Here is a 24,806-nt window from a genome sequence, read left to right as displayed (position 1 = left end):
TTTGGTAGCAAATTATTCTTCTTGGTAGCAGATTCATCTATTTCATTGAAAATGAAATAATTTAATTAGAAATTCACTTTTTGGTAAAAAATTAATTTTTCTTGAAAATACGCCTGTTTAATAAATAAAATAATGAATCTAATAATTGTTACTTTAATAAATAAACATTAAGTAAGAAATAAATAAATAATAAGTAAGTAATAAATCAGGAAAATTTACCAACGTATTAGTAAGAAATAATTGATTCATCTGATTCACGTATTTTGATGAAAATTCGTCTTTTTTGGTTTGAAATTGAACTATAATGGTAAAAAAATAAACTTTTGGTTAGAGATTAATAATTTTAGTTAAAATTCACTTCGTTTGGTTTATTATTTTTCAAATTTATGACTTATATAAGGTTAATTTTAATTTTTTCATTTAATAATTCATTTATTTAGTAATAATATAAATATGTAATGTAAATCATAATCTGAATTGCAATCTATCTTTTCACATAATAAAAAATTAATATTAAAGAAAGTTAAAAATGTAATTACTCTAAAACCACCCAGAATTCATTTAAATTTTCTTCTTTTACAATTTTCATTATAGCATTAGGCAATTTAATACTTACCCGGTTCCTATTTTATCGAAATTTTTGTTCGCATTAGCATGATAATAAAAAAAACTTCAAAAAATTCTTTTCTGAATTTCCAGAAATTTAGGACAAAAAAATTTACCTTAGTGCTTCTTTAATTTCCAAAATTTTCTACTCGCTTTCTCATTTCGTTTGAGCGTGAGTTGTTGTTTGATGGAAATTATTGCCGGTAAGGTAGGAATCGGATGAAAATTACATTTTTGTTAAATTATAATACTAGCATGTATTTAATAATTTGGCATGATGAGATGAATGAAATGTTTCAAAATATTTTTTATTTTGCATTTAACATTTTTAATTTTACATTTGAAAATTTGCATTAAATTTAATGTTTAATATTCACATCACAAAGTATACCTCATAATATTATTGTAATATTTAATCAATATTTCTTAGAATTCAATTCAAATTCTTGCCTCACATATCACAAAAATATCACTATGATTTTTTAAATGTGAAATTAACAGTTTATAAATTAAGTTAAGAAAAGCTTTATGTAAACAATTTAAATATCACAGTAATTAAAATTTTAAAGAGCGGTGCATACATAAAAAACAATTTAGTATATTCATCTCATCTCTATTTATTTCGATAATTAAGAATTTATTTACTGAAATGTTAACTGAACTATTTCTGATCCCCACAATATAAAAAAAAAAAAAGATTAATTTCATGAAAGTTAAGAATGTAAAACAATCATTTCATAAAATAAATTACAAAAATTACTTCAATTTTTTATTTTTATATATTTTGTTTGCTTCTCTTGCTAGGAGATATTATTTCAATGTTGGCTGCACTGTTTTCGGCGGTATCAGCGGTATTTTTAAAAATACAAAATCTCCATTTGTGGCGCCATTCATGAATATTTCAAAGCTTTTGGCTGAGTACTCTGTTGATAATGAGCCACTAGCCGCGAATATATTTATATTAAAATAAAACAATTTTAATCCAAATGAGCTTGACTTATGACAATTTTTTTAAAAACTACTAACAAGTAATTCAATAATTTATAAATCGTATAAATTATTTAACGGCTTCGTTCGATAGAAAAAACTTTAAATTATTTTTTGTAGGCAGATTTTTTTATTTTGATAGGATTTCCCTTTTTTTAATAAATGAAAGAATTTATTATTGTTCATAGCAAGGCAATAATAATTTAAATTTAACAGAAATGATTGTTTAAACTATTTACTATTATTTATAAGAATACTCTGTAAGAATAATGCTAAGAATTTGCGGTTTTTTCTGAAATTTTCTCATTTTCATCCACTTTTCAATTGGATTCAGACAATAATAATTTCAAAATAACAAAAATAATTTATTAAACAATTTATTATTATTCTTAATAATACTCTCTTTGAATCATGCTAGAAAGTTGACGTTTTTCTCAAATGTTCTAGTTTTTATCCTTTTTTTCAATTAGGGTTAGGTAACAATTTGTTCAAATTCACAAAAATAATTATTTCAACAATTTATTATTATTTTTGATAACACTTTTTTTATTGGTACAAGAAAATTGCAGCTTTTTCTGAAATATGAAACTTTTCGTCCAGGTTTTACTATAGGGTGGTGATAATTAATGAAATTTAACAGCAAAAATTGTTTAAAGCAATTATTATTTGGAACAATTTTCTTTCTGAATAAAGGTTGAAAGTCGCGGTTTTTCCAAATTTTTCAACTTTGTTACAACTTTACAGTTAGAGCGAGGCAATACTTATTCAAATTGAACCGAAATGATTGTTTAAACTATTTATTATTATTTATAACAATATTCTCTAAGTCTAATGCTAAATAAATTGTTTTTTTTTCTAAAATTTTCTAACTTTGGCCCACTTTTCAATTGGGGTGAGAAAATAATAGTTTCATATTGACAAAAATAATTGTTTATACAATGTATTATTATTTTTAATAATACTCTCTTTGAATAGTGCTAGAAACTTGAGGTTTTCTTGAAATATATTACTTCTTGTCCAGGCTTTACTATTGAAGGAGGTAATAATTAATTAAATTTCAATAAAAGAAATTGTTTAAACAAATTATTATTGTTTATACCAATTTTATCTTAAAATGGAGTTAGAAAAACGCAATTTTTCCTCATTTTTAAACTTGTTTGCAACTTTCCAGTTGGATTGAGGCAATAATCAAATACATTTAACAGAAATGATTGTTTAAACTATTTATTACTATTTATCTCATTATTCTCTCAAAGTAATATTAAAAAATGCAGTATTTAATATTTTCTAATTTTTGTCCACTTTACAATTAAGGTGTGATAATAATAATAATTTAATTTAACAAAAATAATTATCTGAAAAAATTATTATTATTTTTAACAATATTCTTTTTGAATAATAATATAAATTTTCAGTTTTCTCTGAAATTTTCTACTTTATGTCCACTTTTCCCTTAGAGAACAGTTAATTAAATTTAACAAAAAGAAATTTTGTGAACAAATTATTAAAATTTTATTAATTTTAAACTTATTATTATTGTTATTATTATTATTGGTAGCAATTTTCTCCTAGAATATTATTAGAATGTCGCAGTTTTTTCTGAAATTTTTTTCTTTTCGTCCACTTTTCATTTAGATCAAGGTAATAATAAATACAATTTTATAGGAACAATTGTTTGAACAAATTATTATTATTTATGGATATTTTCTCTTAGAATATTGTTTGAATGTCACGATTTTTTTGAAATTTTCTGCTTTTCTTCCACTTTTCCTTTAGACGAAGGTAATAATTATTCAAATTTAACAAGAAAACTTGTTTAAACAAATTGTTATTGTTTACAGAAAATTGTATCTTAGAATAGAGTTAGAAAGCCGCTGTTTTTTTTAAACTTTAAGCTTTATGTCGATTTTTTAATTAGATTGAGGTAATAATTGATTAAGACTAACAAAAATAATTGTTTAAACTACTTACCATTATTGTTAATATTATTTTATTTGAATTATGCTACAAAGTTCGGGTTTTCTCTAAAATCTTCTGCGCTAGATAGTTGCGTTTTTTTTTTAATTTTCCACTTTTTGTTACCTTTTTACATAGAAAGAGACAATAATTGATAAAAAATTACCAAATCTAATTAATTAAATAAATAATTATTTATCATGACTATATTCCCTTGTAGTAATGCTAGATAGTTGCGGTTTTTCCTTAAATTTTTAACTTGTCCAATTTTTACTTAACGGGATAATAATCTATAAAAGTTACCAAAAATAATTATTTAAGCAATTTATTATTTTTTAGAATTATTTTCTTTTAGAAGAATGGTAGAAAGTTGCGGATTTTTTCTGGAATTTTGAGCTTTTTTTAACTTTTTCGCTATAGGAACAACTGACTAACATTAATATTAAAATCAATCAAAAACAATTAGGAATTCCTTGAAGTTTTTCCAAATTCCTTATAATATTTTAAATCCTTTCAGGAAGATCCACTTAATTAACAAAATGTTTATAAAAAATAAAAGGTAAGGAAAAACCAATAAAAAATTCTGCACTCTGCGTTATAAAAATGTTTTATTTCACTAAAGAAATAACAATACTCACATAAATTACGCCATAATCAATTATTTTTTTTCTTTTACAAATCATAATCTAAATTAGTGAATTTTAATAATATCTTTAACATATCAATCTTGTCATTTTAAAAATAACAGTTAGGACCCTAAAAGAAAAATTAATTCTTAGGAAAGTTCGCTACCTAGAATAATCAAAAGGGCAGCTTAAGATTCCGAAGAAGCAGTCTATAATAAATCTATACAAATTTTACCTTAAAATTACAGATTAAATAAATACAAAAACACACAATAATTCTCTTCTATTTACAATATCTTATTTTTTTCAAAAATTGAAAAAATGACAAAAGAAATGAGAAAATCTAAATTTTCGACGTGCTATTCGTATTTTGTTGTATAGATTTCAGATAATATTATATTTGTATAATGACGTTTGAGTGCTTTCAGCGTATATATACATGTACATAAAAATATGAAATAAATTTTCACTAATTGACGTAACAAAACAATTATTTACAATACACATTCAATTGTAACTAAATATGATGACTGCTTATTACTGATACACTTTTTGTGAAATATTTTTACAAAAAGTATACATTTTTTGATCGAGCAGATGTGTATATATTTGTAAATATATAGGTGTAAATGAGTTATTAATGTTTTTTAAAGTCGATAATCTACATTAAGGTGTGTCGAAAAAAATCAATTATGAAAAAAAAATTGCAACTGAATAAAAAAGTGCGTTAAACATTTTTCATTTTTACAGATTTGATATTTTCGGGTGTCAGTTTTTTTAAAAATATTTCTAGATGTTTTAACCTTCCCAATTTTTTAAAAATAGTTAATAAAAAAGCTGAAAAAAATTGAAAAGACTTTTAAGACCTATGAAAAAAAAATTAGCACACACGAAAATGTCAAATCTGTAGACATAACAATTTATTAAAGCACATTTTGTTTCCATCAATCGACACCAAATTAGTTATACGTCTTTAGGATCATAATGAATTTTTCTATATAGTTTCAATTTTAATTTCCATAATTTTTTTTTCGAGCCATCCTAATCTACATACAGTTCAGTATCAGTCTCGCTGTAATGTTTACGGTTCTAACAAAGCCGGCTTCTCTTTTCTGGGTAAAAGCAACGTCAAAACGGCACATGCTGCAAGAGAAAAAAATTTAATTATACATAACTAATTAATATACACTCAACTCCCGATATAAGAACGGTTTAGACCATGGCTTCCACTGGCCTTGATCTTGAATCAGGGGAATCATTTGTGTTGGATTTGGGCGCATGACGCAATATGATGCAACTAATGCGGCGAGAGTGCAGTTTTTAAGATTTTTGTCACGCTTTACTAAACGCATGCTCTCCTTTAGCCCACAGTGGGATGGATTTATAAAACGAGGTTCAAAATAACTTGCAGCTGGCAATTCTTATTTTTTGTTTGTTTCAACTTTTATGTTAATGTAAGGAGTGAAGAAAAATTAAATATATTTGTTTATCTTCGTAAAGAAATTTTCTATGATCATTATTAACAGACTTTATGCACGGTGGTAGTTAAAAGAAAAAATGACATTGTTAAGTCAATGGTTATAAATAAATTCATTTAACAAATAGTCTACATTATGGGTTCTTAGTTTGCAAAGTAAATTTGTGCGTTAAAATTACTTGTATTCATCTAAAAATAATACTCGATAATAAAAATTTGCCAACCGATATTATTTATTAACTTTATAAACAAATGCCTAGTCTGCACATTAAAAGGTCATTTCAGGTCATCCGCCCTTCCTGTAAATATAATATTCGCCAAAAGATGCATGATGTTTGTTCATGAAATTTCGTAATTTCATATTTTTTCATTAATTTTGTGAACAAATTTTTTTTTAACAAATGTAAATCAAAGGAAAATTTCAGTAGTAGATGCGACACAAGGGCACATTACTGGTGACATCATTTGAGAAAAAATTAGGAGAAAAAAAAAACATAAATTTTTTTGACCTCTCAATGACCAATTTTAATTTCGATTGTATAATTTGTTTATAAAATTAATAAAAAGTATCAGATGATAATTTTCCATCATTAAACTGCTCTTGGAACATCATTCAACGAAAATTAAGGGAAAAAAGAATTTCTTTCTACCTGTAAATATTAATACTGGGCATTTGCTTATATAATTTGTTTATAAAATTAATATAAAATATCTGATGATAATTTTTGATCACTAAACATCACTGGCGAAATAATCTGATGAAATTTAAAAAAAAATATTTCTTTCTGCCTTTAAATGTATATACTAGGCATTTATTTACATAATTTGTTTATATAATTTGTTTGTAAAATTATTGAAAAATATAGGATGATAATTTTCTTTTACTGAACATCACTTGCGATATAATTTGACGAAGTTTCAGAGAAAAAAGTGATTTATGTCTGCCTTAAAATATTCACATTGAGCATTTATTTATATAATTTGTTTATAAATTTTTTAAAAATATTGTATGATAATTTTTCATCATTAAACATTGCTGAAAACATAACTTAAGGAAAATTGTGAGAAAACTGAATTTCTTTCTGCCCTTAAAAGTCAACACTGACCATTTGTTTATATAATTTGTTTATCAAATTAATGAAAAATTTCAGATAATAATTTCCCATCCCTCAACATCACTGGCAACATAATCTGAGAAAATTTCAGAGAAAAAAAGATTTCTTTCTGCTTTTAAATATCCACACTAGACATTTGTTTATATAATTTGTTAATAAAATCTATAAAAATATCGTTTGATAATTTTTTAATATTTAACATCACTGGAAACATACTTTGAGAAAAATTTAGAGAAAAAAATATTTCTTTCTGCCTTTATATATCTGTACAAGGTATTTGTTTATATAATTTGTTTATAAAATTATTGAAAAATATCGGATGTTTATTATTATTACTCAACATCATTAGTGATATAATTTGACGAAATTTCAGAGAAAAAAGCAATTTATTTCTGCCTTAAAATATCCACATTGAGCATTTATTTATATAATTTGTTTTTAAAATCTTTAAAAATATTGTATGATAATTTTTCTTCAATAAACATTGCTGAAGACATAATTTTAGAGAATTAGGGGAAAAAAGAATTACTTTCTGCCTTTAAATGTCAACACTGACCATTTGTTTATATAATTTGTTTATGAAATTAATGAAAAATTTCAGATAATAATTTCCTATCACTCGACATCACTGGCAACATAATCTGAGCAAATTTCAGAAAAAAAAAGATTTCTTTCTGCCTTTAAATGTCCACACTGGGCATTTGTTTACATAATTTGTTTATAAAATCTATAAAAATATTGTTTGATAATTTTTCATTATTACACATCTCTGTAGACATAATTTGAAGAAAATTTAGAGAAAAAACGATTTCCTTCTGCCTTTAAATATCTGTACTAGGCATTTGTTTATATAATTTATGTATAAAATTGTTTTAAAATATCGGATGATAATTTTATATTACTAAACATAACTAGCGATATAGTTTGACGAAAGTTCAGAGAAAAAAGCGATTTATTTCGGCCTTGAAATATCCACATTGAGCATTTATTCATATTATTTGTTTATAAAATTTATAAAAAAACATCGGTGAAATTAAATAATTTTTACGCAAAAATTTACTTTCAAAACGAATAATCCATATTGTAGACTATTTGTCAAATTCATTTGTTTATAATAATTAAATTAACAATTTCATTTTTTTTGTTTTCAACCACCCCCGTGCATGAAGTCTGGCAATGTTAATCATAAAACAAAAAATTTCACGAACATAAACAATAAAAACGAAAACATAGATTTTTTTCTTCACTCGCATTAACATTAAAGTTTAAACAAAAAAATCGAAAATAAGGCTATATAAATCTCTTGAAAATTTAATTCTGAATTTTGCTTTAAAAAAAATAAAAATCGGTTAAGAATTGCCAGCTACGAGTTATTTTCATCAGTTCTGCGAACGCCGTAAATCGGAGGTTCTTATATCGGGAGTTCGGTGTATTATCAAAAGTGTAATATTAAAAGGAATAAAGTGAAAAATTAGGAGCTGGGTCGTCACAATACAACATTTTCAAAATTTCTTGATTTTTCTTGAACTAATTCTTCATTCTCCCTGACCATTAATAATTAAAGGCCAAAATTCAAATCTTGTAAAATTTTGAATATAATTTTTCATGAGTAGTATAAATATACATACAAATTTATAAATTTTTTATTTTAAAAAGTGATTAAAAGTGAATAATGTATCTTAATAGTGTAAATTTAAATGTTTAAAAACAACTTTAAATTGAATTTAAAAGAATTCTAAAGAATACGATAGAATTGATCACAATCCGACCTAAAAATAATGTAAGTTAAATTCTAAAAATTTCAATGATTTTAAACAATTCTAAAAAAATTTCATTCATTTCAGGAAAATTGTAGAGAAATTTAGAATAATTTAAGAAGAATGGAACCAATTTGATAAAATTCATAAAAATTCAAGTCAATTGAAAAAACAAAATAAGTAATTGAATTCAGTAAGTTTGAAATGAGTCTAATAAAATTCAAAGGGATTCAAAAGAACTTGATTTAATGTCAAAGAATCCTAGGTAGGGTTATAAAAGTTAAATATGAGTTAAACAAATTTTTAACAAAATTTTTAAATATCTATTGAATTAAATATAAGTGAGTGAATTTAAGAGAATTTAAGCAAATTAAAAAATGTGAAATGAATTACAAAAATTCAGCAAATTGAAAAAAAATCAAAACAACTAAAAAACTCCAAAGAATCTAAAAGAATTTAGTAGAATACAGGATAAGTTAATAAGAATTCAGGGTGATTTCAAATCAATTTAAAAAAGTATTTTAAAATGCCTTTACATCTTTAAAACTCTAAAATATGCATTATTTCTTGTAAATAATTTTTGCTAAATAAATTAAAATATTATAAAATCTAATCGCATTAGAAGAGCTATGAAATACGATATTTCCAGAAATCCAAAAAAATTTATTAAAATAACTTGAGAAAGTTAAAAATCTTTTCAAGTAACTGAAATGCTTGAAAAAGGTTAGAAAATTCTATAAAACCACATAAAAATTGGGTTAATTCCTTAAAATGATGAAAAACCTTAAAAATAATGAGATTTTTTTAATGTCTCAACAATGCCTTAGAATCTTTTTAAATATCCTAAAATATTTCAAATCCTTTGGAATTCCTTAAAATCAATTAAAAATACCTTGGCGTTTTTTTAAATACTCTTAAATATTTTAAATCCATTCGAATGATTAAAATCAATCAATAATTCTTTGGAATTTTGTTTAATTCCCTAAAATATTTAAAATCTCTTGACATCTTCTAAGGTTTCCTAAAATATTTCAAGTCCCTTTAAAGTTTTTAAGACTGTTGAAAATGCTATGAATCTTTCAAAATCAACTAAGAATATCTTAGAATATTAAAAAAATCCTAAAATATATCAAATCCTTTAAAACCCATTAAAATTATTGAAAATAATCAAAAAACCTTGGAATCTTTTTAAATTTTCTCAAATATTTCAAATCCTTCATATTTCTACTGAATTACTAAAATCGCTTTAAAAATTCCTATAAAATTCCCATAAAAATAAATCCTATAAAATTACTGAATATTTTTTAATTTCTTAAAATCAATAAAATCCTTGGAAATATTTTGCAACCTCTTGAAACTTTTAAAAACTCTGAAAAATACCTTGGAATTCTTGAAAATTCTCTCTGATATGTCAAGTCCTTTGACATCCCATTAAATTATTTAAATCAGTTAAAAATTCTTTGGAATCTTTAAAAATATACTAAAATATTTCAAATCATTTAAAATACTTTTAAATTACTCAAAATAATTAAAAATACCTCTAAACCTTTAAAGTTCCCTAAAATATTTATATTCCTTGAAATCTTATTAAATTATTAAAGTCAATAAGAAATTCCTTGAAATTTTTCAGAATTCCTTGATATCCTTTAAATTCCCTGAAATATTACAAATCTCTTGAAGCCTTTTAAAATTCCCGAAAATATTTTTAATTCCTTTAATATCCCTGATAAATAGTCCAACATATTTTAAATCCTTTGAAATTCCTTAATATGTCTGAAAAATAGCAAAAAATGAAAGGAAATTTTATAAAATAACCACATGAAAATTGTTTAAATTCTTTAAAATCCATAAAATACTTTGAAATATTTTGCAATACTTATAATTTTTTAAAGCTCTTGCAAATAACTTGGAATTATTCCAAACTCTCTAAAATAATTCAAGGCCCTTCAAATTATTAAAATCAATTAAAAATTCTTCAAATCTTTTTAAAATGTCTTGGAATCTTTCAAAATACTTTAAGCTATATAACATACTTTGAAAACCCTTCAAATTATTAAAATCAATCACCAATCTCTCGGAATTCTTTGAAATTCCCCCAAAAATTTCGAATCCTTTGAAATCACATTATATTACTGAAATCAGTTGAAAATTTCTTGAAATATTTCAAAATATCCTAAAATATTTCAAATCCTTTGAAATACCTTTAAATTATTTAAATTAATTTAAAATACCTTAAAATCTTTTAATTTTCGCTAAAACTATTTCAAATCCCTTTAAGACCTATTAAATTATTAAAATCATCTGAAAATTCCTTGGAACCTTTAAGAATTCCCTAAAATATTACAAATCCCTTAAAACCTTTTAAATTCCCTAAAATGTTTAAAACCCCTTGAAATTGGGGAAAATTTCTGAAAATATTTAAAATCCCTTGAAATCCTATTAAATTATTAAAATTAATTTAACATTCCTTAGATGTTTTAAAAATAATTTAGAATCATCACAATTCTTTGGATCACTTTAAACTATTTAAATCTGTTATTATTCTATGGAATATTTTGATAGATACTACAATATTCCAAATCTTTTGAAATGCCTTTAAAATATTCAAATTAATTAAAAATACCTTGCGATCTTCTAAAATCCCTTAAATTATTTCAAATTTATTGAAATTCTATTTAATTAATTAAATCATCTGAAAATTCCTGGGAATCTTCTAGAATTTCCTAAGATATTAGAAAACCCTTGAAACTTTTTAAAATTCCCTAAAATATTTCAAATCTTTTGAAATTTTTTTAAATCCCCTAAAATATTTCAAATCCCTTGAAATACCCTTAAATTATTTAAATCATCTAAAAATTCCTTGGAATCTTTTAGAATTCTCTAAAATTCTCTAAACCTAAATTCTCTGACCTTTTAAAATTTCATAAAATATTTCAAATCCTTCGAAATTTCTTTAAAATATTTAAATTAATTAAAAATACCTTAAAATCTTCTAAAATCTCCTAAATTATTGCAAATTCATTGAAGTGCTATTTAATTAATTAAATTATCTGAAAATTCCTGGGAACCTTTTAGAATTTCCTAGATATTAGAAAACCCTTGAAACTTTTTAAAACTCCCTAAAATATTTCAAATCTTTTGAAATCTTTCTAAATCCCCTAAAATATTTCAAATCCCTTAAGATACCCTTAAATTATTTAAAACATCTAAAAATTCCTTGGAATCTTTTAGAATTCTCTCAAATTCTCTAAACCTAAATTCCCCTACCTTTTAAAATTCCATAAAATATTTCAAATCCCTTGAAAGTTTTTAAAATTCCCTAAAATATTTCAAATCTTTTGAAATCTTTTAAAATCCCCTAAAATATTTCAAATCCCTTAAAATCCCCTTAAATTATTTAAATCATCTAAAAATTCCTTGGAATCTTGTAGAATTCTCTAAAATTCTCTAAACCTAAATTCTCTAACCTTTTAAAATTCCCTAAAATATTGCAAATCCTTTGAAATTCCTTTAAAATATTAAAATTAATTAAAAATACCTTAAAATCTTTTAAAATCTCCCAAATTATTGCAAATCCATTGAAATGCTATTTAATTAAATAAATCATCTGAAAATTCCTGGGAATCTTTTAGAATTTCCTAAGATATTAGAAAACCCTTCAAACTTTCTAAAATTCCCTAAAATATTTCAAATCTTTTGAAATTTTTTAAAATCCCCTAAAATATTTCAAATCCCTTAAAATCCCCTTAAATTATTTAAATCATCTAAAAATTCCTTGGAATCTTTTAGAATTCTCTCAAATTCTCTAAACCTAAATTCTCTAACCTTTTAAAATTCTCTAAAATATTTTTAATCCCTTGAAATCTTTTAAAATACCCTAAAATGTTTCAAATCCCTTGAAATTCTATTTAATTATTAAAATGATCTGAAAATTCCTTGGAATTTTTTAGAATTCCCTAAAATATTAAAAATCCCTTGAAATCTTTTTGTATTCCCTAAAATATTTCAAATTCCTTGAAATCATATTAAATGATTAAAATCATCTAAAAATTCTTTGGAATCTTTTAAAATTCCCTGCCATGTTTCGAAACCCTTCAATGCCTATTATTACATTATTAGAATCAAATTAAAATCCTTTGGAAGTTTTAAAAATACCTAAAAATCTTTAAAATTCTTTGCGTCACTTTAAACTATTTAAATCTGTTATTATTCCATGGAATATTTAGATAGACACTAAAATATTCCAAATCCTTTGAAATGCCCTTAAGATATTCAAATTAATTAAAAATACCTTGAAATCTTCTATAATCCTCTAAATTATTTCAAATCACTTGAAATGCTATTAAATTAATGAAATCATCTAAAAATTCCTTGGAATCTTTTAGAATTTCCTAAGATATTAGAAACCCCTTGAAACTTTTTAAACTTCCCTAAAATATTTTAAATCCCATGAAATCTTTTAAAATCCCCGAAATATTTTAAATTTATTTGAAATCCTATTAAATTATTAAAATCAAATCAATATTTCATAGAAGTTTGAAAAATGCCTTAAAAATAAATAAATATCATCTAAAATCCCCTAAAATATTTGAAATCCCACAAAATCCTATTAAATTATTAAAATGATCTAAAAATTCCTTGGAATCGTTTAGAATATCCTAAAATATTACAAATCCCTTGAAACCTTTTCAAATTCCCTAAAATATTTCAAATCACTTGAAATATTTTAAAATTTCCTAAAATATTTCAAATCCTTTGAAATCATATTTAATTATTAAAACCAATTGGAAATTCCTTAAAAGTTTTAAAAATACCTTAAAATCTTTAATATTCTTTGGATCACTTCGAATTATTTAAATCTGTTAATATTCCTTGGAATAATTTAATATACACTCGAATATTTAAAATCCTTTGAAATACCTTTAAAATTCTAAAATTAATTTAAAATACCTTGAAAGCATTCAAAATCACCTAAATGATTTCAAATCCCTTGAAATCCTATTAAATTATTAAAATGATTTAAAAATTCCATGGAATCTTTTAGAAATCTTAAAAATATTAAAAGTCCCTTGAAACCTTTTAAAATTCCCTAAAATATTTCAAATCCTTTGAAGTCCTATTTAATTATTAAAACCAATTTGAAATTCCTTAGAAGTTTTAAAAATACCTTATACTATTTTAAATTCTTTGGATCACTTCAAATTATTTAAATCTGATAATATTCCTTGGAATAATTTAATATACACTAAAATATTTAAAATTCTTTGAAATAGCTTTAAAATATTCAAATTAATTAAAAATACCTTGAAATCATCAAAAATCCCCTAAAATATTTGAAATCCCTTGAAATCCTATTAAATGATTAAAATGATCCAGAAATTCCATGGAATCTTTAAGAATTCTCTAAAACATTAGAAGGTCCTTGAAAACTTTTAAAATTCCATAAAATATTCCAAATTACTTGAACTATTTTTAAATTGCCTAAAATATTTCAAATCCTTTGAAATCCTATTTAATCATAAAACCAATTTGCACTTTCTTAGAAGTTTTAAAAATACCTTAAAATATTTAAAATTCTTTGGATCACTTCAAATTATTTAAACCTGTTAATATTCCTCGGAATAATTTAATATACACTAAAATATTTAAAATCCTTTAAAATACCTTTAAAATATTCAAATTAATTAAAAATACTTAGAAATCATCAAAAATCCTCTAAAATATTTCAAATCTCTTGAAATCCTATTAAATTATTTAAATCATCTAAAAATTCCTTGGAATCTTTTAGAATTTTCAAATCCCCTAAATTATTTTGAATCCCTTGAAGACCTATTAAATTATTAAATTCATCTAACAATCCCTTGGAATCTTTTAGAATTCTTTAAAATAATTAAAATCCCGTGAAACCTTTTAAAATTTCTTGAAATCCTGTTAAATTATAAAAATTAATTTAAAATTCCGTAGATATTTTAAAAAGACCATTTTCAAATCCTTTGAACCACTTCAAATTATTTCAATATGTTAAATATTCTTTGGAATCTTCTGATGTACACTTAAATATTTTTAATTCTTTGAAATCACATTATAAGCTTTTTTAAACACTCGAAATTCTGGAAAGCCCTTGAAAATTTGTTGAAAATTTGAGAATATTTTAAAACACCCTAAAATATGTAAAATCCTTGGAAATCCCTTGAAAGTTTTTTAACTTCTTGAAAATGATTCGAAATTTTTTCAAATACTTTAAAAAATGAAACTCAAAAATATGTGTAGAACCTAAATTTAATAGTGGTTTACCTATGGGTTTCCACACGATATGAAATATCAAACATAAATTTTGGGAAATTAAAAAAAAAGAATTAGGAACTTCTATGTACTTGTCATTCTACCATTTTTTAAAAATTATTTAACAAATTTTTTAGTTGTAAAAATTTATTAGTGCATTAATTTTCCTTAGTTCCTAATTTTCATTTTTCGAAAATTTCATCTCGATATCTCATATTGCGTGAACTTGCTATGTTCCAAAAAATGTGGGTAAAGTAGGAATCAGATAAGTGTTAAATGCCTTTAAAATCAAATTGATTTTAATAGAAATCCCCTGACTTTTGCCATTAATTTTTATTTTCTGACTATTCCTGAACTGCGGCCACCCTGTGGATGCAAAAGCAACTGAATGACAAAAACGGCTTAAAAAAATTCTCTACCTTTTTGTAATGGGCCTATGAGGTTAAATTATAAATTTATTAAATTAAATCATAAAAATAAAAGGAATTTTTCATACTTAGACAAGCAAGCCCAATCATGATGAAAGGTCCTAAACAGCCAAGGCCAAATAGAACAGGAAACAATATATTCCCCACAACCGCTCCGACTCGACCCATCATCATTGTCACACTAACTGCCATTGTTCTGAAAAAATAAATGTTCATCACAATATTGAACTGTTATTTAATTTTTTAAATATTATTTATAATATGTCAAAATAATTTTTTTACAATATTATTTGATTGCAGTATGATTTTAATTTTACAAAATATCAGGCAGAAAGCGGATCTGAAAAAAAGAGGGGCGAGGAAAAGAATAATGAGGATGATGAGGAGGATAAGAAGAAGGAGGAGGGAAAAAGGAGGATGAGGTTGAAGTTGAGGATGAAGAAGAAGAAGAAGAGGAGGAGGAGGAGGAGGAGGAGGAGGAGGAGGAGGATTCCAATTTCACAAAATATCGAATACTTTTCAATTAGAATCCATTTGAGAGTTCTCCGGATTCAACTCAGAATTCTTTCGAATTTCTTTATTTTTTATTAAGGCATTGTTGTACTTACTATCTACGTTGTAATTACATAAAAAATTATATTTGAAAACTTTTTTTTGTATTTAAAACAATTAAGGAGCATAACAAAGTTTCTTAGTTCTTTTTTTTATTTATAAATGTTTTAACTTGCTATCTCAATTCCTCTAGACGTGAGATATTGCGAAAATAATTTCGGGAGGAGATGGGAAAAAGGAAGAGGAGAAGAAGGGAAAAAGAATATGAGGATAAGGATTTCAATTTCAGAACATATTGAATACTTTCCGATTAGAATCCTTTCCAGAGTTACCTTCATTCAATTCAGAATTCTTACGAATTGTGTACTTACCCAATTTCTACTTCACTGATATTTTTGCGCAACTTACGTCTACAGGAATTAAGATATTAAAGTTTGGGAACTTAAGATGAACATACTAAGAAACGTTTTTATAGACCTAAATTGTTGTAATTACAAAAAAAAATATATTTTTTTGGGCTATTCCTTCTGAATTTCCTAGCTTTTTTTACTTCTAAATTATTTAGCTCGTTCACTAAATTCCTCTGGACGTGAGATGTAGCGTAAAGAATGTTATGAGGAGGAGGAGGGAAAAAGGAGGAGGAGGGAAAAAGGAGGATGAGATGGAGGATGAAGAGGAGATGGAGGATGAAGAGGAGAAGGAGGAGGAGGAGGAGGAGGAGGAGGAGGAGGAGGAGGAGGAGGAGGAGGAGGACGATTCCAATTTCGCAAAATAGTAATAACTTTTAAATTAAAATCCTTTTGAGAGTTCTCCAATTTCAATTCAGAATTATTTCGAATTTTGTAATCACCCGATTTCTACTTCACTGAAATTTTTGCACAACTTACGTCCACACGAATTAAGATATCGAAATTTTGGAACTTGAATGAAAAATACTGAGAAAAAATTGTATAGACCTAAATTGTAGTAATTACCCCCAAAAAAGATTTATTTTTGGCAATTCCTGTTGAACTTCCAAACACTAAGGACCATATAAACACATCCTAGTGCTTTTCTTTATTTCTAAATTTTTCAACTCGCTATCTAAATTCCTCTGAACGTGAGATGTAGCGTAAACAACAGGGGCGTAGCTACCATCGTTTCAGCCTAATCAATGATACGGGGTCCCCGAGGTCCGGGGGCCCCCAAATAAGAATAAATGAATAAAGTTTTTTTTCTAACAAAGGGGCCGGCCACAAATTTTCGATACAGGACCTTCTCAAAGATACTTACGCCACTGGTAAAGAATGTCACGAGCAAGAGGGAAAAAGTAGGATGAGGGGGATGATAAGGTTATGGAGGACAAGGAGGAGGAGGACGACGAGGAGGTGGATGACGAGGAAGATAAGGAGGATTCAATTTTTTCAAAATATTGAATACTTTTCAATTATAATGCTTTGGAGAGTTCTCCGAATTCAACTCAGAAATTTTAGAATTTCGTTATTTTAGCTCAAGGCCATATTGCTATTAACAGATTTCTTCTTTACTATCAACTTTACCAGTATTAGGTTCTCTCAGCTTTTTTCCTACAATAATAAAGATTCTGTCTTTAAAATTTGGAAAATGATGGCAAACATGCTAACGAACGTTTCAAAACTCTTTGTTTGTGGGTTGATTGCAAAAAAAATTTTAACGGTGATTAATGTGTGTGATACTTCGCAAATTGTATCGATTTTACCAGTGTTAGATTACCTTGGCTCTTTTCCTACAATAATAGAGACATTTTCTTCAAGTGATAGCAAACATGCTAATGGACGTCCCCGAAATCTTCGTTTGTGGAATAATAAAAAAAAATGTTGCTAAATTAATATTGTGGGTGTATTTTAAGGTTCAGGGACGTCCGTTATAATATATTATAGCATCTCCGATTTTCTTTGAATTCCTTTTGAATTAAAAAAAATAAAGACCATATAAAAATTCCTTAGAGCTTCTGTTTTATTTCTAAATTTTTCAACTCGCTATCTGAATTCCTCTGGTCGTGAGATGTAGCGTAAATAATGTCACGAGGAGGAGGAAAAAGAGAAAAAGAGGAGGAGGAGGAGGAGGGGAAGGATAAGGAGGAGGATAAGGTAAGGAGGATGAGAAGCATTCCAATTTTAGAACATATTAAATTATTTTCAATTAAAATCCCTTTGGTAGTTCTTCGAATTCAATTCAGAATTCTTTCGAATTTCACTGTCTTAGATGAAGGTCATGATGCACTTTTCCGAATTAGGATATCGATATTTGGGACCTTAAGTAAAAAATAGTAAGAAACGTTTGTTTAGACCTAAATTGTTGTAATTACAAAAGATTATATACTTGGGTAATTTTGAACTTTTTCAAAAATTAAGGAACATGTAAACATTCCTTAATGCTTTTCTTCATTTCTAAAATTTTCAACTCGCTATCTAATTCCCTCTGGAAGTAAAATTTAGCGTAAAGATTGTTACGAGGAGAAGAGAAGAAGGAGGATGAGGAGGAGTTTGATGAAGAGTATAACCAGAAGGATAAGGAGGAGGAGGAGGAGGAGGTTGATAAGGAAAAGAAGGAGGATCATAATTTTACAAAATATTGAAAAAATTGTATTAGAATTCTTTCGAGAGTTCTCCGAATTTAATTCAGAATTCTTTAGAATTTTTTTATTTTGGATTAAGGCCATGTTGCACTCATGCGATATCTTCTTCACTGATATTTTTTCGCACCTTGCGTCCACACGAATTAAGATATCGAAGCTTGGGAACTTAAGTAAAAACCACTAAAAAACATTGATAAAGATCTACATTTTTGTAATTACAAAAAAAATACGTATGTTAAATTTTTTTTGTATTTCGAAACATTTCGTATTATAGAAACGTTCCTTAGTGCTTTTTCTTTTATTTAAAAATTTTTAATTAGTTTTCTCAATTCCTCTAGACATGAGTTGCAGAGAAAATAATTTCGGGAGGAGGAGAAGGAGAAAAAGAAGGAGGAGAAGGAGGAGAAGGAGGAGGAGAAGGGGGAGGATCAGGAGGAGGAGATGCAATGTTTTATAATATATTCCTGATAATTTTATTTAATAATAATTATTGTCAATACCTCAGACAAGTTGGAAAACTGTCAACGATGACTATCGTTACAGTGGCTCCTCCTATACTTGATAACGCCACAAAAACGGAAGATATTCCCAAAATTCCATTAGAATCTTCCGCCCAATACAAAATTCCGCAACAGGATCCTCCAGCCGCGAAGCAGAAAACTTGAAAAATTATTTATATATTAGCCGTTTTTGATTTAACAATAATAATACATAATACATTTTGCGAACCAAAAATGGTTCGAATAAATTAAGAACTTACCCATTAATTTTCTTTTTCCAACTAATGTGATTAAGCTAGTTGCTACGGAATATCCTATGACTCCCGTCAGAGCAATTACGATAGAATTGATATAAACTGTCGAATTTACAATACTCTAAAACAGACATATAATTTATAATTATTAATTTAATCAAATTAATTCTGCATTTTTATTTACAATTTAAGATTTAAAAATATTATATGATCGTGCTTATGCGAATAATCTATAAACGTTAATCATCAAAATTAAATAATTTTGATTTTTGAATTTTAAAAATAAAAAATTGCAAAGAACAATAAAAATTTGACAATGTTAACTTTACAGCTTTTACTATCGAACAATTTAAAAAACATCTATTGTTGAGAATTCCACCATTTAAAAATTAACCAGTTAAATTTAGGTTCGTTTGAATAATAATTATAAATAATAAAAAATAATTATAAAATAATTATGAAATAATAATTTTTTTTTTAAATTATAATAATACAAATTTCGAATAAGTTCTAAGAATAAAAATATTAAAGGCATGTCAAAGTCTTTCGCGTGACCAATTATTACATGTTATTATTTTCGGCGGCCTTGTAATTAGAAGAACGAATATATTTTGCTGAAATTTTGGAAATTTCTTTTAAATAAAAAAGGGCATGAATATCTGACCTATTCAAGTTTTTATTTAAATTAAATAATGCAACTTTGATTAATGATATTTTTATGAGCTCTAATGCAAAAATATTAAATTAAGCAATTTAATTTTCTGAATTCCACTTGAAACAATTTAAAACGACAAACATGACAAAAGTCATAATTTTAACTTTGAAACCTTTACTTTCGCACGATTTCAAACTTCTTTTTCTAAGAAAAAAATTTTAATTAAAATTGAATTAAAACCGCAGAAATAATAAAAAAATTAAAAAATGAATTAAAATACTTTCGATATTAACAATTTTAACTTGGAAATGTTTTTAAAAAATTTATTTTTTTTAATTAAAAATTTTCATGAAGAAAATATGTAAAATTATGAACTAATAAACTTTTATATTTAAACAATTTGAAATTTATTTAATTATTCGGAATTGTATGAATTACAAATAAAATGGAAATTATTTTAAACTTCAACCACGCAAAATTCAATAGTGTTATAATTTTTGTGTACTTTTTTAAAACAAAATAATTTTAAATTGAAAACACATTAATCTGAAAAAAATTGCTTCTGTTTGATTGAATTTTTTAAATTTATGATTTTAAACTGGCTGCGTGTGAACAGAAAAAAATGAAAAGTTAAACATGTTTTAAATTAAAGGCATCCAGGTTAAAACAACGCTAATCAAAAGCATTCAAAATTAGACAATTTCAAATTGAACTGAAAACCAAATATTTTGAAGCCATAAAAATGCAATTTTTTCTATAATTATTTAAATAAGTATATATTTATTTATTTTTAAGGAAATTAGAAATTAAGAGTTATGCCCGACAACCCGACGTGCTATATTGTCCGTTGAGTTACCACACACAGCTTGTAAATGATAATTTTTTAACACATTAATAAATATAAATAAATATAAATGTATCGGATAATTAGAAAAATGTTGAGTTCTATGTGAAATTTTGAATAAATTCTTACTTATCCTAGCGGACAATATTATATAGTTAACAAAAAAATGTTTACAAACAAATTATTTGTTGAAATTATGTCTTTTTTTTAATTTTCCATAATTGAACGTTTTCAAGTTATATTGCAAGAAATTTTGATAAACACAATATAATGATGAAGAATTTTTTTTAGAATATTATTGTTGATAATATAAACAAATTTAATAAAGAAATGCTTTAATAAGGCAATTTTCGACATCAATTTTTTTCTATGCCATTTAATGTAATTAGGAACTATCTGCATAATTTATTGATTAATTTCATCACTTTTTAAAATAATTTTAATAGATAAATACATTTTCAGGGCATCTTACGACGAAAAAATTCTTTTTTTTCTGCGACAGTCTTTTTAATGGGGAAGAACATTAAAATTTCAACATAATTCATAATCAATTGTTAAATTTTATAATTGTTTAAAAACACATTTAATAAACAAATGCCTTATCTTGAAGCTGCAGCCTTATTGAATATGTTTTATTCAATTTGTTTAGAACATCATACAAATTTATCAAATAAGTATGAGTGGTAATGAAATTATCATCATGTTCCTAATTAAAAAGACTGATCTAAAAAAAAGGTTTAAAAAAAATCAGAAAATTGATCAACTAATCGTGAATTTGACTAAACTTACTAGGAAAATCCTAATGATATAAGTCTGTCATTGAAAAAAATAATTTCGTCAACAGATGCCCCAATAATGCATTTGTTTATTTAAATTCTTTTAAAAAATCATACTCGTAAAATTGATCAATAAATTATTAATTATTCTTAAAATTGTCATTAAGTTTCCAATTAAAAAAGTTGTCAAAAAAAAAACGAATTTTTCTTCTGACAAAAGCCTTATCTATGCGTTTGTTTATTAAATTTGTTAAAAAAAAATCATAAAACTGATCAATTATTTACGAATGTTGCTGAAAGTGTCATGAACTTTTCAACTGAAAGGACTGACGTTGAAAAAACTAATTTTTCTGCAGACAAGTGCCTGAATGTTGCATTTGTTGATTAATTTTCTTTAAAAAAATCATAAGTTTAATGAACAAATTATGCATTTTGCTATCATCGTAAATTTCCTAATTAAAAAAATGACATCGAAAGAAAAGGAATTTTTTTAAAGAAATGGCTGATTATTGCTTTTGTTTATTAAATTATTTTATAATATTATCAATAATAATCTCAAGACATATTTCTTTATCATTATATTATTTTTGTCCAAATTTCTTGCAATACAACTTACAAAACGTAAAATCATGGAAAAACATAGAAAAAATTTTTTCAACAAATAATTAGTTAATAAAATTTTTTGTTGTTATATAATATTTGAATATCTTAAAATAATTTTATTCTATGCAACTTGGACGATTTAAAAAATTTCCTCTTATTGGCGAGTAGCGGGAACGTCAAAAAGAAAAAATGGTTATTTCTTCGTCATATTTGTTTATTTATAGAAAAAGTGAAAGCCTAATTTAAAAATCAGGCTCTATCACTCTCTTAAAAATCTTAACGGATTTTGTTCCATTTTTTTGGGTCAAAATCGGTCATTATTTGTCGGCTGTATCATTGTGAAGAAAGTAATTTTTCTCCCATTATCTATCGTCCGCCAGGGTACCCCAGCGGAACAAGTGAACGAAAAGATCGCTATGTAATCAATTTTCAGTCACGAGATCAGCTAGGGATAATTTGACAATAGTTTTTCGTCAGAATTTTACATGAAAATTGTCGAAATTTGATTTAATTGGAACGAAGCTAAAATGATTTTGTAAATTTTCAATTTAAAAACTAGTATTAACAATAAAAATAACTGCATGAAAAAAGGATATTAAAATATAATCTCTTACCTCTGTGCACGCAGGAACAGTATTATTACTAGGGCTAACATTATTAATGTACTTTGAACTATCCAGCATCTCACAAATTGTCGCAGTTCGACCAGATACTGGGGTTGGATGAGCTGCTGTATAAGTTTCTATCATCGAAAATAGTTGTGGCATCCATAGTCTTAAAGAATTTGACCTACAGAGATTATTTTAATTTTTTATTTTTTTTGAAAAAACCTTTTCATATATTTTTTTTATTTACTTTCTAGTAAATATTTTCAAATTATTTTACTAAATGTGTCAATTAATTACAATTTTTTATTCTATATTATTATTTATTCTATTAGTACATATTCAATAATCAAATGTCCTATAAGGAACTTTAAAGGTAAAGATACTTATTTTTATTTATAATTAACTAATTAATTATTATTTAAAAAAAGTAATTTTATTTCAAATTTAAATTTATTTTTAAATATTTCAGCACATTTTTGAGAAAGGACAACATTTTAATTGCAAATGATGGCTTTATGTTGGGATATAATTCTGTTTTCTAATTTTTTTTTCTATCCTGAAAAATTTAAACTTTTTCAGAGAGATGAAAAAATGAAATCATGAACAAAAACTTAATAGAATATTTTAATTTATGAATATCAAATGATTTTTTGTTATTAAAAATAACATTTTACATGATTTCTGAAAATTTGACAAAAAAATCTAGACGTTTTTGAGGCAGTGGTTTTAATTTTTAAAAAGTTTTCAAAAAATTTACAAAAAATTTGAATAATTTTAAAGGTTTTAAAGTTTTTATAAAATATTGAAAAATTTTAAAAGATTTTAGATTTTTTTAAATATTGACATAAAATGTTGAAACTATTTAAGCATTTTAAACGCTATCAAGAAAATACAAACAATATTGTTTAAGATTCCTGGGAAAATTTTTTATGATTTTTTTAAATTTAATTGTAAGCAAATATTCAAAAAGATTCTGAAAATGCTTTTAAAACAAATTGTAAAGATATGAAAAAACAAGTTTTATATTTTGTAAAATCTTAAAACCATTTGAGAGAAAAGTATAATTTAAAAAAATATTTAAAAGGTTCAGAAGTTTTAAAAACATTATAAAGTCATTGAAAATTTGAAATAATTTGAAGATCTCGAAAAAAAAGAAGCTTTGGAAAATTTTCGTAAGAATCCTGGGAAAATATGAAGTCATTTAAAAAAAAGACATTTCAAGTGATTTTTGAAAATGTACAGAAAATCTGCACGATTTTAAGGCAATGGTTTCTCAATTTTAAAAGATGTTTCAAACATTTTAGAAAAAATTCAATAATTTAAAAGTTTATTTAGAAATTTTGAAAATAATTAAGACATTTGCAAACATTTAAAAAAATTGGAAAATCAAAAAGGTTTCAACAAATTTAGAACAAAATGTAGATTCTTGAAGAGATTTAAGACAATTTTTTTACTTTTTAAATTTTTTAAATAGTTTAAGTAAAATTCCAATGGTTTTAAAAGATGTTTAAAGGGTTCAGAAATTCTTAAAAGATGATAAAACAATTTTAAATTTGCAATAAAATCAAAAGTTGAATAATGTAGATTTTTGAGGATTTTGAAAAAAATACTTTTGAAGAATTTTTCTAAAATACCTGGGAAAATATTTAATAATTGTTTATTCTGAAAAATGGAATTTCAAATGATATTTATAAATAAAAAAATACTCCGGACAATTGTTAAGCAATTATTTTAATTTTAAAAAAGGTTTCAAATATTTTAGGAAAAATTTGAATGATTTAAAAAGATATTCAGATTTTTTGAAAAAATTATTTAAAATTTGAAGACATCCAAAAATTTAAAAGAAAACATAGATTTTGAAATAAGATTGTACAAAAAATGTACAAGACTCTCTGAAAATTTTAAAAATAATTTTTTGTTATGAAAAACTAATTTTAAGAGAATAATTAAATATGATTTTTCAATATTTTAAAATGTTCCTTTAAATTGTTTTAAAAAATCTTAAAGATTTTTTAACAATTTTTTTATTTTGTAGAATTGTAATATAATTTTAGAAAAAAATCGTATAGTTTTAAAAGATATTCAGAACGTTTAGAATTTTGTAAATATTTAAAAAATAATTAAAATTGTTTTTAGATAATTGTATATTTTTGAAGATTGCGAAAAAAGTAGGAGATTTTTATA

General features: G+C 24.5%; 1 protein-coding gene across 1 annotated transcript in view; it reads right to left on the bottom strand.

The window, feature by feature from the left end:
- Positions 1 to 4,958: 4,958 nt before the first annotated feature.
- LOC117173100 (synaptic vesicle glycoprotein 2C-like) overlaps positions 4,959 to 24,806 on the bottom strand; it is a 66,449-nt gene continuing 46,601 nt past the window's right edge. The window contains exons 8-12 of the mRNA XM_033361485.1: positions 22,629 to 22,803; positions 19,143 to 19,257; positions 18,883 to 19,042; positions 15,303 to 15,430; positions 4,959 to 5,318 (exon numbers count right to left, since the gene is read on the bottom strand). Coding sequence (XP_033217376.1) covers positions 5,257 to 5,318; positions 15,303 to 15,430; positions 18,883 to 19,042; positions 19,143 to 19,257; positions 22,629 to 22,803 — 640 coding nt within the window. The 3' untranslated portion in view covers positions 4,959 to 5,256. The remainder of the gene's footprint in view (positions 5,319 to 15,302; positions 15,431 to 18,882; positions 19,043 to 19,142; positions 19,258 to 22,628; positions 22,804 to 24,806) is intronic.

This window comes from Belonocnema kinseyi, chromosome 5, assembly GCF_010883055.1.
Source record: "Belonocnema kinseyi isolate 2016_QV_RU_SX_M_011 chromosome 5, B_treatae_v1, whole genome shotgun sequence".
In the NCBI taxonomy this organism is placed as follows: Eukaryota; Metazoa; Arthropoda; class Insecta; order Hymenoptera; family Cynipidae; genus Belonocnema; species Belonocnema kinseyi.
Note: the sequence above shows the minus strand (reverse complement) of the source record. Positions and strands in the feature narration are given on the sequence as shown.